General features: G+C 44.3%; 1 protein-coding gene across 1 annotated transcript; it reads left to right on the top strand.

Annotated features, from left to right (window-relative positions):
* Positions 1-7,388: 7,388 nt before the first annotated feature.
* LOC138772939 (zona pellucida sperm-binding protein 4-like) lies at positions 7,389-13,977 on the top strand. Its single transcript, XM_069953739.1, has 12 exons — positions 7,389-7,572; positions 8,060-8,181; positions 10,173-10,266; positions 10,986-11,138; positions 11,729-11,919; positions 12,056-12,153; positions 12,228-12,355; positions 12,788-12,977; positions 13,057-13,207; positions 13,317-13,395; positions 13,521-13,634; positions 13,841-13,977. Exons 1-12 carry the CDS (start codon positions 7,389-7,391, stop codon positions 13,975-13,977), a joined length of 1,641 nt encoding a protein of 546 aa, XP_069809840.1.
* The last annotated feature ends 1,096 nt before the right edge of the window (positions 13,978-15,073 follow it).

The following is a 15,073-nucleotide window of genomic DNA, read 5'->3' as shown; positions in this document are numbered from 1 at the left end:
TGGCGTCACAACAAACTACCATCTGGCTGAGCTATATTCCACCGACCAACCACTAGAGATGATCGAACATTGAGAAATCCTAGGATCGAACTCGAAGCTTCTTAAACCATCGTCATTTGATTCCCGATGCCTTCACGTTTCGTGGGGAAGGTGGAGCAAGCCCGAGTACCCACGAAACGGGAAGGCATCGGGAATCTAATGACGAAGGTTTGAGAAGGTTCGAGTTCGAACCTAAGATTTCCCAATGTTCGATCATCTCTACCAACCACTATAGAAGTGGCGTCACCCGGAACAACTCAACAGGTGACCGGTCGAGCACACACCACAGAGGCATGTCTCAATCTTTAAAGTGACTGTACCACCAGGCCCAGGCAGAAGCACTGGAGGCGGGCCGACCCACCCCCAGCGGGAAGAAACTCAAGCCCCTCCATGACGTGACTCCATTAGAATCAATGAAACCCTATCATAGAGGGGCTAGGGTTTCCTCCCACTATGGGTGGGTCGGCCCGCCTCCAGTGCTTCAGCCTGGGCCTGGTGGTACAGTCACTTTAAAGGAAAAGTCTGGCGAATTATGTAATCAGTTTCCCCCCTGCAGGATTTTAAGTAGTGAGTGGTGGGGCTGGCCGTGGGACCCCTACTGGCTTCACGATTTCCAGAGCTGACACGTCACTAATAGAGATGAGAGAACCTAGGTCATAGGCTGTATTGTTTTTCACGTGGGGCTCGTGGGACAACTTCCCTACGGAACAGGAAGACAGCTGGAATCAGATGCTGATGGTTCGTAAGCTTCCCTCATCTCTAGTAAAGACCCAGCTCATAGACTTGCCACTCAGCCAGTCAGTTACTGGGGCGGGACACGGCTCCAGTCACTGATTGGCTGAGCATCCAGTCCATCAGCTGGGACAGTCCTCCGCCATGAGTCTATCACAACACAGGGGAAAATGCCTTCTGGTGGGGGTCCTAGCTCTTACCGTGGGCATGGGCAGAGGTAACTTAGTACTCGTAAACAATGGGAGAAAATTGAGGGTAAATTGAGACAAGTTTTATTAACACATACAACCTGTGGCTATGTTCACACAATGTAAGTTTACTGTTAATCACGGACATGATTAATAGGAAATATATATTGTGCTGCTGTCTATGGAATCACCGCTGGAATGTATACACTTTGGTCGGAATCACTAGCAGCCGCACAAAAAAACTGAGATGTCAAGGCTGACAGGTCACACAATGGAGAGTGCAGCTCCGGCCCGCATCCCAATTCAGCACAAATGAAGATCATTCTGCCGTACCGACCGGGATGATTTTCACTACGCGTTTCAGGTAGTGTGAACTCGTCCTTGTGGTAGGAAGCAAAGATATCTACCTTTCTGATTTTCATTCACGTTAATTGAAGAAGGAAGCATCAGCCTACATAGTGATGGTCACAGCTAGAGATGAATAAACTTTTTAAAAGTTCGATTTGGCAGGTTTGCTAATTTTTTACGTAAAATTCAGGTTCATCTGAATTTTTAAACTAACTGCACTAAAACAGGCAAACAATTACAGGTGTTCAGCTGTTCACTCATCTCTACTTACCTGTCCACGCCCCCCTACAATAATAATTGTCAGCTAATCGCTGGCTGCGGGACAGCGAAGGGGTTATCCAAAATCAGAAAGGCTGCTTCTGCACTTTCTAGTGTATATGCTATAAAGTTGAGGGAAAACTCTAAATGTTTAGGATTTGACACTTCAGGGGTTAATTAATTGATTTAGGATTGTCCATTGATGCAAGAATACACAGGTTATTGGTATAGAGGAAATGAAATATACAGCTATACTAATATGACATGTACCAGCCACTAGTATACAATTAGCTGATATCACCCTAAATCATGTGGATTTTTTTTTTTTTTTTAAAACAACAGATCTATGTGTTCTACAATGTAATGTGTGCTGGCGGAAGTAGTTACCAATATAAATTCATTACGTAATGGAATGTGTTTAACATTAAAACATAAATGATCAATGTAGATCAAAATGAATTTCCTGATCGTTCCTCCGGCAGCACACCATGGGTTAACTGGATCTCATCCACCCGGATAGAACCTTCTCTCACTCTGAAGGGGAAGAAATTGTCATAGAGATGATGATATATACCTCTTTAGGGTACGTTCACAGCAGCAGAAATCTCACTGCGAGTTTTGCAGCGAGATCCGGTACAAGTCAAGGTCCTGGCAGGCCCCTGTCAATACATACTAGTATGTAATGCAGCCGCCCCTTTAACCCCTTCTGCTGCCGCTCGGCTTCCTAATCAACCACAAGAAGTTGTCTCTAGTTGCGTCATCAAGAATTCAGTTTCTGGTGTATATCATAGATACCCAGAATATGACTCTACAGTTTCAGAGGAGAGAATTTCAAAGGTCTTATGTGCGGTGCACTTTCTGGAGGAGAACAGGACCTGCAAAGTGAGAGTAGCAATGAAGATACTAGGCCTCCTAACATCTTCTATAGAAGCGGTCGCTTGGGCTCGAGCTCACTTCAGAGTGTCATAGAAGCACATTCTCCACTTCTGGAACAAGTCTACTCTAGGATTGGATCACCGAGTGCCTATACTTCCGTCTCTCAAAAACAGCCTTCTCTGGTGACGCACCTCTCCTCACCTGCGTCTAGGCACAACTCTTCTTCATCATCTAGTCACTACGGATGCATCCGTTTGGGGCTGGGGTGCCCATGTAGACAAGCTGGGTTCAGCACAGATAGTCTCCAGAAGAGAATAACCTGTCATCCAATTTGAAGGAATTAAGAGCAGTGAGGCTGGCCCTGGTTCACTTCAATCACCTCCTAAAAGATCAACATGTCCAAATACAGTCAGACAACATATCGGCTGTTTATTATTTAAACAAGCAGGGGGGACAAGGAGCCCTCAAGAAAGGAGTGTACCCTGATATTTACCTAGGCAGAAAACAATGTAAGAGCGATCTCGGCTATCCATATCAAGGGATCCTTGAACATCCAAGCAGATTGGTTGAGCAGACATCTGATGCTCCCTGGAGAGTGGGAGTTAAACACCAGAGTGTTCAAGCAGATGACCAAATGGTGGGGTTCCCCAACGATAGATGTGATGGCAACCTACAGAAATGCCAAGCTCACCCATTTCTGCTTTCTTTTCAGAGAAGGCAACCCAGTAGCCATAGACGGACTTTCGGTCAGCTGGAGAGAAGAGTTTGTTTATGCCGTTCCCCCCTCTTCCCATGATTCTGAGAATTCTGAGGAAGATACAGCAAGAGAGAGTGGATGCCATCCTTATTTTGCCCCACTGGCCCAGACGAGCCTGGTTTCCACTCGCATTAAGGTTATCGAGAGGAGAATTTTGGAAAATGCCTCAATCCAACAATCTACTTCAAGCAGGCATGACATACCCACAAGTGAGCAACCTTCAGTTAACAGCATGGAGGATGAGAGGTCTTCCGGAGAGAGCACTATGAGAGTATACCCCCGCCAGGGGTGTCGCAGGATCCCGGTTGGAATTGTGACACTGTCACTTTAAGCAGCCTCGCAGCTTCTAGGGATGCACCGATGACTTTAATGTTCCATGAGCGGGCGGAACATTAAAGTGAGCAGAATGTAGAAGCAGGACCTGTCAGCGTCCTGCTCCTACATTTAATCCCATAGGCCACTGGCACTTCATGCCAGCCGCCTATGGGACTCAGGGACGTGACCTCTCCGGCAGGCGTGATCATGTGACGTCATCACGCCTGCCAGAGGTTCCGTCCCCGTGGCTCGCAATAGAGCCAGAAGAAAGAGCATGGATTAGGTGAGTAGGATGTTTGTCTGTTTTTTATAACTATTAGTGCACAGTGGGTGGGGGACTAAGAAGTATGGAGGGCATATCATGGGGGACATTACTAGGGGCATAGCAGGGGGCATTATTATTGTTGGGGTACACAGCAGGGGGCATTATTATTGTATAGGGGTACACAGCAGGGGGCATTATTATTGTAAGGGGTACACAGCAGGGGGCATTATTATTGTATGGGGTACACAGCAGAGGCATTATTATTGTATGGGGTACACAGCAGAGGCATTATTATTGTATGGGGTACACAGCAGAGGCATTATTATTGTATGGGGCACACAGCAGGGGGTATTATTATTGAATGGGGTACACAGCAGGGGGCATTATTAGTATAAGGGGGCATATCAGGGGGCATTATAAGTATAAGGGGCATATCAGGGGGCATTAGTAGAATAAGGGGGCATATCAGGAGGCATTATTAGTATAAGGGGGCATATCAGGGGGCATTCTTACTATATGAGGGCACAGCAGGGGATGCTATATATAGAAGCAACCCACATTCCCATTCGCTTTACTGCACATGACACCAAACAATGCAGTTACTACTGTATGGGAGCGTATAGGAGGAAGAAAGGGAAGAAAGTTGCTAGAGATGTTTGTCTGGCAGGTTCTGAAGACATGAAACATAGCTGAAAGAAATCATCATGGAGGTCTGGGCCGGATGGAGAGGAAAAGGGAAAGTGATGCCTCAGATCAAAGAAGACGTCACCTGTAAGTCTCTGAATGACGGCTTTTGTATTTTGTAGAACATTATTTGGTAGGGGTGCCCGAGCTATTTTTTCCCCCAAGGGGTGCCCTGAGGTGGAAAAGGTTGGGAAGCACTGCTCTAGAATCTGGTCTCTATATTCCTCATGGTGTACCGACTCCTCAAGATCCACTAGTGAAGTAAGCTCCCTTCTTCAATTTTTACAGAATGGATTTGAAAAAAGCCTCAAGTTCAATACACCGAAGGTACATTTAACAGCGATCAATGCCCATCTAGAAGGTCGTTTCACAGGTGTACCTTTAGTCTCTCGTTTCTTTAGAGCAATTGCGAAGCTAAGACCGAGTTTTCGTAGTCCAGCTCCTTCATGGGATCTGTCCTTAGTACTGAAAGTTCTCTGCCTATCACCATTTGAACCGCAAGAGTCAGCCAATATCAAATTTTTATCTTGGAAAACTCTACTCTTCATAGCCATCACTTCAACCAGGCAGATAAGTGAGCTTCAGGCCTTATTGTGTAAAGAGCCTTATTCACATTTACTTCAGGATGCTGTTGTATTACGTACAATGCTGTTGTATTACGTACAATGTGATCAACTTCTAACTTAAAGGGGTTATCCAGCGCTACAAAAACATGGCCACTTTCCCCCTACTGTTGTCTCCAGTTTGGATGGGGTTTTGAAACTCAGTTCCATTGAAGTAAATGGAACTTAATTGCAAACCATACCTGAACTGGAGACAACAGTAGGGGGAAAAGTGCCCATGTTTTAGTAGCGCTGTATAACCTCTTTAAATCAGGAGATTGTCTTGCCAGTTCTTAAAGAAGATTCGGATCTCCATCTATTGGATGAGAAACGTGCCATTTCTATCTACCTTGAAAAGACTACTGTATACAGAAAATCGGAAGCGCTATTTGTGCAATTTGCAGCTGCTCATCGGGGCGCTAAAGCAAGTAAACCTTCCCTGTCTAGATGGATTAAAGACTTAATCAGATTTTGCTATACATCAGAAGGTCTTGAATGTTCTCTATCTATAAGAGCACACTCAACAAGATCAACAGCAGGGTCATAGGCAGAGCGGGCCAACATTCCACTAGAAGATATATGTAAGGCTGCCACCTGGTCTTCAGCAACTACTTTTATCAAGCATTACAGACTCGACACATTTGCCTCTGCGGGATCAACAAGGGAGTGATCTAAGGAGCAACATCTGTCTAAACCCACCTCCTCATCATTGCTTTGCATTCCTATGGTGTGTTGCCGAAGGACGATCAGGAAGTTGAAAATTTCTCACCCGTAATTTTCATTGCCTTGAGTCCGGAGGCAGCACAATAATCCCTCCCATGGTGTCATTGCTACAAACTGTATGTACATCTGAGTTCCTAGCTAAGCCTTATGGGGCAGGTTGTATTCTGATTGGATAACTACTTATTCTGTTTATATTGCTAGGAATAATTACTCTTCTATCCGGGTGGATGAGATCCAGTTAACCCACGTTGTGCTGCCTCTGGACTCCAGGAAATGAAAATTACAGATGAAACATTTTCAACATTCCATGGAGGTCTGGGTTTGAAATGATTTTCGACATTAAAGTGGAAAATCAAATTACAGGCTGATCCAACTTCAGTGGAAATGCCTCAAGACAAGGAAATGAGGATCAGTAGGGTGCGTGGCCTCCATATGCCTGTAGGACCTGAGAATATTTTAAAACACCACTTTTTTAAATTGTACTTTCAATACACCAGTCTAAAGCTATGTTCACACACAGTATTTTTGCTCAGTATTTTTCAACCAAAACGAGGAGTGGATTTAAAACACAGAACGGCTATGCTCACATGCTGGAAATTTAATCGATGCCGTTATTTTAAAACATTGGTTGTTATTTGCCATTAATTGCAATTAATTAGGATCTGTTTTCCAGTAACTTAGATAAGAAAAAAAAAAAGGAATAAAAATGGATCAGTTTTTTATATAATTTTTTAATGTACACAAAAACATGGTTGACCATGTTTTTCTCTACGTTAAAATTAAACATTTAAAAAATGGAAAGCAAAAACCCAATGTGGTTATTTACATTGCCTTATTTACACATTGTAGTCATGTTGCATTTTTTACATTTTTTTTTTTTGGGGGGGGGGGTGCAGCTCTGGTTTGCTTCCATTAATTTAGCTTAGGCGGGGTTCACATTTAGAGATGCTGAACTTGGATAAAGCTCTAAGGTTGTCTAGAAAACATGGATACAGCCAATGACTATATCCATGATTTCCACATAACCTTAGGGCTTTATCCAAGTTCAGCAGCCACCGCTAATCAAATGCCAAAAGTTCGGGTTCGGATCGACTCGAGCATGCTCCAGGTTTGCTCATCTCTATTCACATTATGTTTTCGCAATGCTTTTTTTACATCTGTTTTTGCAAAAAAAAAAAAAAAAAAACAACTGATAAAAAAAAGGATGGAAAAACATTTGTGTGCATCCGTTTTGATCCATTATAAAAAATAAATAAATAAAACGGATTGCAAAAACGTTGTGTGAACCCAGCTTTATACAGATCGAATGGAATCACTAAGTGCCATTGAGACTAATGGCCCTTGCTCCAGCAACCTATTTTTGGATAACTGTGACATACTTGATCATACTAGAATGCAATACCTGCAGTCCTATGTAAACACAGCTCTACCTGTGTAGACTATGAAGGGTTAAGCTGCTGATCAAGCTAGTGATCCTCATCATCCACCTCACACCTGACGCTACTTTATCCCCCGTCCTATCACACAGCGGCTCTGGGATCACTCACAAGGTATAAAGCTTGGGGCTATGGCAGACTGAGGTATAGGTGGCTGCTGGCAGGATGGGCTTGTTTGGAGCAGGTGTGGGGGTTGTGCTGGTGCTTTGGGTCTATGGGCTGGGGTCTGTAGTGTGTGCAGTACAGGATTACTGGGATGATCCTTCCCATCTGCATTGTGGAGATGATGCTATGGAGTTCTCTCTTCCATCTTTGCTGGAGGATGCAGTCATTGCATTGACCATTATAGGTAAGAGCTGGAAAGTATTATCTGGATGTGATGTTATAGTAGAGTGAGACCCTTACCTGGTCTGTGTAGACTGTATATATTAACATGTCCTTTTACATGAACCTAGTCTTATGGTGGTAGAGTTGATCCATGTTGACATTACTATAGCTGTATGTAAATGTTCTGCTCAGGTGGCTAGTAATGTTATGGCCCCACATGGTAGGAACGCTGCAGACTCTGTATTCCTGGATACCTGCACAGTGGTGAGCGGTGATGCATATAATACTGGATGCATCATACCTTACTATATACACCTGAGCTGGGTCTAGCATCTGGCCTGGTGACTGTCCAATGATCAGCAGTGCAGCCAGTCCTGTACTGTAGTCATTGCTGCTGACCATAGGGTAGGTTTCCCAAGCTGGGTGCTCTTGTGGCAAGGTGTAACATGTTGCCCAGTTCTTTGTGATGGACATAGTGTTAACTACATGCAATTCTACCCTGATTCTAGATAAGAGTGGAGACTTTCACCTTCTCTACAATGACTCTACCTGTGGAACCTGGATTGTACAGAAATCAAACAGATCGCTGGTGATGGGATCTTCCTATGCTGGCTGCTACGTGCGGGAGGAGGTAAGAAGTGAAGGAGCTGGATAGGGATGGGATCATATTGTATGTATATATATATATATATATATATATATATATATATATATATATATATATATATATATAATATTATTCATTCCTTGGATTAAAAGCATGATTTCTTCTGGGACTGTTTGTAATCTGAATCCGCTCTTAAACCAAAGCAAAGTTTCCCGTAAGAAGTCATTGAAATGTAGACAATTGGTTCTACACCTCAAATTTTTTAACTTTTTTTTTATTGTGAATAATATGTAAAACAAATGAAGTAAACAGCTGAATTATGTGATGAAGTTACTGTCCAGTATAATCAGCATGTGGAGTATAGTAAGGGCATAAAGTTGAAAAAAAAACATCAGTTTGTAGATACAGGCTGGAGCTGCAGGTCCCCATAATGCAGTAGTGTAGTACAACAGGCTAGAATAGAGAAGCAGGGCTGCTGTCAGAGGTCTGTGTGGTCACATGACAGCAATGGGAAAGGGGTGTGTTCAGCATGGACCAATCAGGAAGTGAGAATCAGAGTGGTGCAGGAGGACAGTGACAAACTTTTCTATACAGCAGTGTGTATAGCTGAGTGTGAGTGCAGACACATTATAGCAGGAATGGAGAGGATGGAAAGCACAAGGGCTGACAGACTGCAGGGAGCATGAAGGAATGAGCAGGACAGATGTGAGTAGAGTATAGCAGCACTCTGTGTCCGGTGAGAGGGGTTACAGCTATGAAGAGATTACCTCCACAGTCCTGTCCCCTTATACAAGCCCCAGCCTTAAGTGGATCTGCTGTCATTTTGAAGGTGAAACAGATTGCTGAACTCAGGGAGAACAGCCAAATGACAACACTGCCGGCTGCTAATGAAAGCGCTCAATGCAGTGAAGTCCTAGGTGCATTGCCCCCTGGGAAACATGAGTATGCAAAAGAGGAGTCCGTGGAGCCTCATTGAAGAGTCTCAAAACACAGGACTAGCCAGATATCCCTCCGGGAAGGACCCAGCCAAGTGGCAGCTCCTGTTAGGAAACCACCAAATCCACCATATTAAGTGGCCCTATAAGTCAGTGTAATGACAAGGGATAAACCAAGGCTAGGTAACCATCCAGACAGCTGTTTCGGGGTGTTGCCCCTCATCAGTGTGGAGCAGGATTCTGGCTAGGTGGGAGCAATGCCTAGTAGAGCCATAAGAGAAACAGATTGCTGAACTCAGGGAGAACAGCCAAATGACAACACTGCCGGCTGCTAATGAAAGCGCTCAATGCAGTGAAGTCCTAGGTGCATTGCCCCCTGGGAAACATGAGTATGCAAAAGAGGAGTCCGTGGAGCCTCATTGAAGAGTCTCAAAACACAGGACTAGCCAGATATCCCTCCGGGAAGGACCCAGTAGGCATTGCTAGACTAGGCATTGCTCCCACCTAGCCAGAATCCTGCTCCACACTGATGAGGGGCAACACCCCAAAACAGCTATCTGTGGATGGTTACCTAGCCTTGGTTTATCCCTTGTCATTACACTGACTTATAGGGCCACTTAATATGGTGGATTTGGTGGTTTCCTAACAGGAGCTGCCACTTGGCTGGGTCCTTCCCGGAGGGATATCTGGCTAGTCCTGTGTTTTGAGACTCTTCAATGAGGCTCCACGGACTCCTCTTTTGCATACTCATTTTGAAGGTGAGGGAGACTGCCTGGGTCAGAGTACAGTGTTGTAGACCCCGTTACGCAGACCATACCCCTTGCCCGCTCCCCTCCAACCCTGTACAGGGAGCTCTTAAAGTAACAATCTTGAAAAACTGAGCAAAGCGCTCTCAATCCAAGGTGTGTGTGTGTGTGTGTATAAGGAGCAGGTGCCAATAGAAGGTACCAGTACAGGACAACATGCAATGTAACTGGCCGAATGTCACTACATAAACATACCACCTATAATGTGTCACGCTTTTTGTGGCATATCTGTGATTTCACCCCCTTCAGTTAGAGTTGTATGTATTTGTTGCAGAATGAAAACTACGTGGTGACTGTCGCTTTCCAAGTTCCTCGTCATGGAAAGACTCAATATCACAAGAAGGATCTTATGTGCCCCATTCTTCCAGGTAAATGTCTATAGTGACCAACTAACTTGGTCGACCGGCTATTGGAGCTGAGAGCAACCTGAGCATGTTGGAGCCTGATCAACCACCGGTATTTAGGGTATAAACCCACACACCGTATACGCAACATATTTACTGCTGCGATATGCAGCAGATTAGATCTAAATAACTGAACACAGCATCAAATCTGCTGCGTATACGGTGTGTGGGTTTGTACCCTTAAATGCTTAGTGAAGTTGAATACAGCCCTAGAGTCTTGGAAAACATGGATCTAGCCTTTAGCCATGTTTTCCAAGACTCTATAGGGCTGTACCCACCTTCATCAACTGGTATTTAAATGCTGAACAATCAGACTTGTGTTGTACTGAACTTTGCTGGCTATATTCTTCCACTAAAATGGAATGTATTAAAGTTCTGGCTGCTACAAGGGGTTATACTACTTGGTGTTTCAATGGTAGCGTAGAGGCTTGGCCCAGTTGTTCATATTGTACATGATCAGTCTCTCCAGGCTTGTTGTGGTTAGTATTCCTTTGTCTTCCTTTGTCACATGATGCAGATGTGCATGTTCTTCCAACTGGTTGTTTTTAACTTAGACCTGATCCATTTAAAATGTGCCACTGATGTCCAGCCCCCCACCCCAATGAAAGATGAAACAAGCCACTGGTAGCACTACTAATTCAGGGATCTGTTTAACATTCTTGTTCTTACAGCCTCCTCTCCAGCTATGGATGCTCCTAGTGCAAGTGACTGCGCTTCAGTCCAGCCAAGTGACCGCCTGCCATGTGCCAATGACTCTGTATCCAGAGAGCAGTGTGAAGGCCGTGGATGCTGCTTTTCTCAGTCTGATGTACCGCGCTGCTTCTATGGGAAAAAATGTAAGTAGTTTTTGTGTTTAACTAGATCAAGCACAAATATATATTGACATCAAGGGTGCAAAACTATAGTACATCCCATGGGCCTGAACCCAACGTGAGCTAATCTTTGTTTGGAAGATGTACTTGCAATCTTCTGTTGCCATTCATAGACTCCAATTCACAATTAGGCTTGGCACTCTGTCGATGGGTGGTGCTTGTAGATGGAATGAATCCCATGTAGTAAAATCATACAATTCTCGGCACTCACCAGTTCAATTTTGAAGTCTTTATTGCATCTTGTAAAGTTTTTTTTTTGTTTCACTTACAATGCAATTATACAATAAGACTTCACAAACCTGAACTGTGAGTGAGAATTGTATGGCATTCATAGACTAACCTAATACAGAGGAGTCATCAAGCTCTAAAGCAGGTGGTCAATGGCTACAGCCCACTTGTCTTAGAAACTTGCTCAACAATGCCCAGTAGTTGTATGGGTATAACCCACTGAACATGGCACACATGAACTCTCACTTGATTTCAATACGTAATTGGAAAACATGATACTCATGTGACTAGTAGATGGACTAATGTTTTGTCTTCCTCATACACAGTGACTGCCTATTGCTCTGCTGATAACAACATGGTGGTTGCCATCTCCAAAGACCTGACTCTACCATCCCTGATCTTGGACTCTGTACGGATAGTGGATGTAGATTCCAGCTCGTGCCCCAACCTGAGAGTAGCAGCAACTGCATCATTTATTGGGTACCAGTTCCCCTTGTCCTGTGGGGGTCCCAAACAGGTGAGTAAAGGGTACAATCAAATGTATGGCAAGGCCTGCCCATACTCAGTGGTACTTGCATAGAGGTACTCATTGCAGGGGAGTCCTATATTTGTGTACAGTAACTTCAGCACATTTTAGTAAGTTTGTTTTCCAGGTGGATGGCACATCCATGGTGTACGAACGCACGTTTGAGGCAACCAAAACCATAAGGACCTGGCAGATGGGATCAATCACCAGAGACAGTACAATGAGGTAAGAGTATTCTAGACTGTGGGAGACACTACTAGTACTGTGATCAGGTTACCAAGATGTTTCCTTTACTACAGGGTGACTGTACGCTGCACCTATACCCAGATCGGAGTTGCCCCTCTACAAGTTGAGGTTATGACCCTTCCACCACCTCTTCCTGTATCTACATCTGGACCTCTGCTCCTGGAGATGAGAATAGCTCAAGGTAACTGCTAGTACTAAGTTTTGCTTGCTGTTGTAGCATGAAGCCATTGTAGTTTGGCACAACTTTAACATCCAGTGTGTTCTGGGCTGTATAAACCACATACAATCCCACAAGCGGTCCGGTCTGGATCTGCAACATGTGGATGGCCAGGTGATCCAAGTGGGCACCTAAATGGTAAAACTCCTACATTACTGGAGCACAAACACACTGTAGGAAAAGCTACTAGGTATCTGGTTAGTGTGTGTGTGTGTGTGCCTCCTGTAAAAGGACTAACTTTTGCGCTCCCCCCGTGCTTGATACGAGGGTTTGTCTACTTGTAGCCATGCAAGCTGTATTTCTGTAGACTGTTAGCCTCTAGTACAGATGTCAGATGCTTCTTGGACATCAGTTTCCATAGCCTTGTATTACAACTTACATTACCATGTCTTGCAGATGAGCGGTACACCTCATACTATGCTGACCAGGATTATCCCATTGAGAGAATACTAAGAGATCCTGTACATGCTGAAGTCCGGATTCTGCAGAGGACTGACCCCAGCCTGATTCTGGTCTTGAACAACTGTTGGGCCACCAATTCCCTTGTGCCTACTGATGCTCCACAATGGCCCATCCTGGTTAACAGGTGAGGACTGAACGGACCATGAATAGTAGATGCTCTTGAGGCTTCCATGGTGTAACATCATTCTGTCTTCACTTTCCAGCTGCCCTTTTGAAGGAGATTCCTACCTCACCCAGCTGGCTCCTGTTGGCCCTTCCTCACAGAACCTGCCTTTCCCAACACACTACAAGCGCTTCGTTGTTAGCGCCTTCACCTTTGTGGATTCTGCCACCCAGACCGCTCTTAAAGGATTGGTAATGTTCCATATAACACTTAATAGTAACCAACACCACTTGGACTCATTACAAAATGGTATAATGTGACTCAAACTGGTGTCCAATGACTTGTCTTGTGATCTTACAGGTGTTTCTCCACTGCAGCGCTTCTGTATGTGTCCAATCTGCCACAGAATCCTGTTCTGTGAACTGTCCCACAAGGCAAAGTATGTATATAACTGTCTGGTTTCGGCTATATTGTCTGCCTTAGGTGATATCTCATTCTTCAGTGGATCTGATTCCACCTTTAAATATTGGGGCCATTAACTTGCTACCCTTTTTTGTCTTGTAGAGAGAGCAGCTGAATTGTGGCCACCAGAAGATTCTCTTACCATGGTCACCTCTGATGGCCCTATTATATTTTCCTCAGAACAGACTGGAAATTATGAGGTTCTCCATGATGAAGGTAAGCTGCTATATAATCCACAAATAACAATTATATTACAATAGTTTAGACCTGACAATTGGTGGGGATACAAAGCTTGTGAGCAGTTTCTGGAGGTTCCTGGCATGACTCTAAAATCTACTTTAGCCCATAAGGATGACTCGGGATGAATACATTTTGCGAAGAAATTTTGTTTAAATATCTTAAGTCTACCCTTCTACATACAGGTCCTCTTGGTTCTGATCTGGCCCTGGCTTGTCTACAAGGAGCGTCAGCTGCTGGCATTGTCTTGATAGTGTCTCTTCTTGGTATCTACTTTTATAGAAGACAAAGGAAATGTGTAGTGTCCACTGTAAATGCCTGAATAAAGTGGTGCTTTCTTAAACAAACTTGTGGTATCATCTTTTGATAGGGCAACTTTACACAAACATTGGTTTGGTTGCTACAAAGGATCTTTAATGTTGCCCATAAATACCTGGAGACCTAGAAAAGTAGGAGGTACTAGCAAAAAGGCCTGAAGATGTAATGTGAACTGTAAGCATTCAGTGTAGGGTCTGTACTTGCAGTAGGTTAAGGACCTGTGATGTCCTGATTGCTCAGGTTCTTAATCTGAAAGGCAATGCAATGGGAAATGCGGAGAGCTATGAAGCAGAATACACTTTCTTCCCCCTCAAGGATCTCCTGGGCAGAGTTGAGAGCTCCAGACTAGTGGTGGTCGAGTTTACAGTAGGAACAAAGGACCTCTGTTCCTACCGGCATTTTGCTCATCAGTCTTCGGGGTTTTAAAGGGGAAATCCAGGTAGAGGTTTAAAAAAAAAACAACTTCTGCAGAAGCATATAGCATTACTTAACTGCCTATCCCCCAAAATCTAATTTTTGTTTGTTTGGTTTTTTTTTTTTTTTTTTTTTTTTTGTTCTGTTTTGTGTTTGTCTTTCCTGGTTGATCAGTTACCAAAATGCAATGCTTTCCCTCAGCTGGTCATCAGTCCCCTCTCCCATCACTATCAGTCCCCTCTCCCATCACTATCACTATCAATAAAATTAGTGCTGCACCTGCTTCTGGCTGGTCAGAGATGGTGGATCAGGGATTGTGGGATCCAGCCAAGCCTCCTGTGATATCAGGCCCTGTCTGCATCATCAGCCTGTGCTCAGAAAACACACACAATGTGAGACAAGAGGCATGGAAGATTTGTCTCAAGGGGGGGGGGGGAAGAGAGAGAGAGGAGACAATGTGAGTTGGCACACCTTCACCCACCTCCACCTCCTGGATTTCTATCGGCTACCAGAACTGCAGATACAGTAATTGTATAGACACATCTATATAACTTTTAAAGTACTTCTAATAGAACAGTTCTTCTTATCTGGAGTTCCCACTTAAAGTATGCTCAGTTTCCTGCTGCTCTTCCTTGGGTGCTGGAAAAGATGGACCCAGTCCTGGGAAACTGGGGAGAACTTTCGCA

Source organism: Dendropsophus ebraccatus, chromosome 1 (genome assembly GCF_027789765.1).
Source record: "Dendropsophus ebraccatus isolate aDenEbr1 chromosome 1, aDenEbr1.pat, whole genome shotgun sequence".
In the NCBI taxonomy this organism is placed as follows: Eukaryota; Metazoa; Chordata; class Amphibia; order Anura; family Hylidae; genus Dendropsophus; species Dendropsophus ebraccatus.
The sequence above is the reverse complement of the archived record's forward strand: the minus strand, read 5'-3'. Positions and strand labels throughout refer to the sequence as shown.

What these genes read in the sequence shown, in the direction of transcription:
- LOC138772939 (XM_069953739.1), top strand. Translation starts at nt 7,389, where the DNA reads ATGGGCTTGTTTGGAGCAGGTGTGGGGGTTGTGCTGGTGCTTTGGGTC. An exon ending in CATTGCATTGACCATTATAG is followed by an intron (nt 7,573 to 8,059) that starts GTAAGAGCTGGA and finishes CCCTGATTCTAG; the next exon opens with ATAAGAGTGGAGACTTTCAC. An exon ending in CTGCTTCTATGGGAAAAAAT is followed by an intron (nt 11,139 to 11,728) that starts GTAAGTAGTTTT and finishes CCTCATACACAG; the next exon opens with TGACTGCCTATTGCTCTGCT.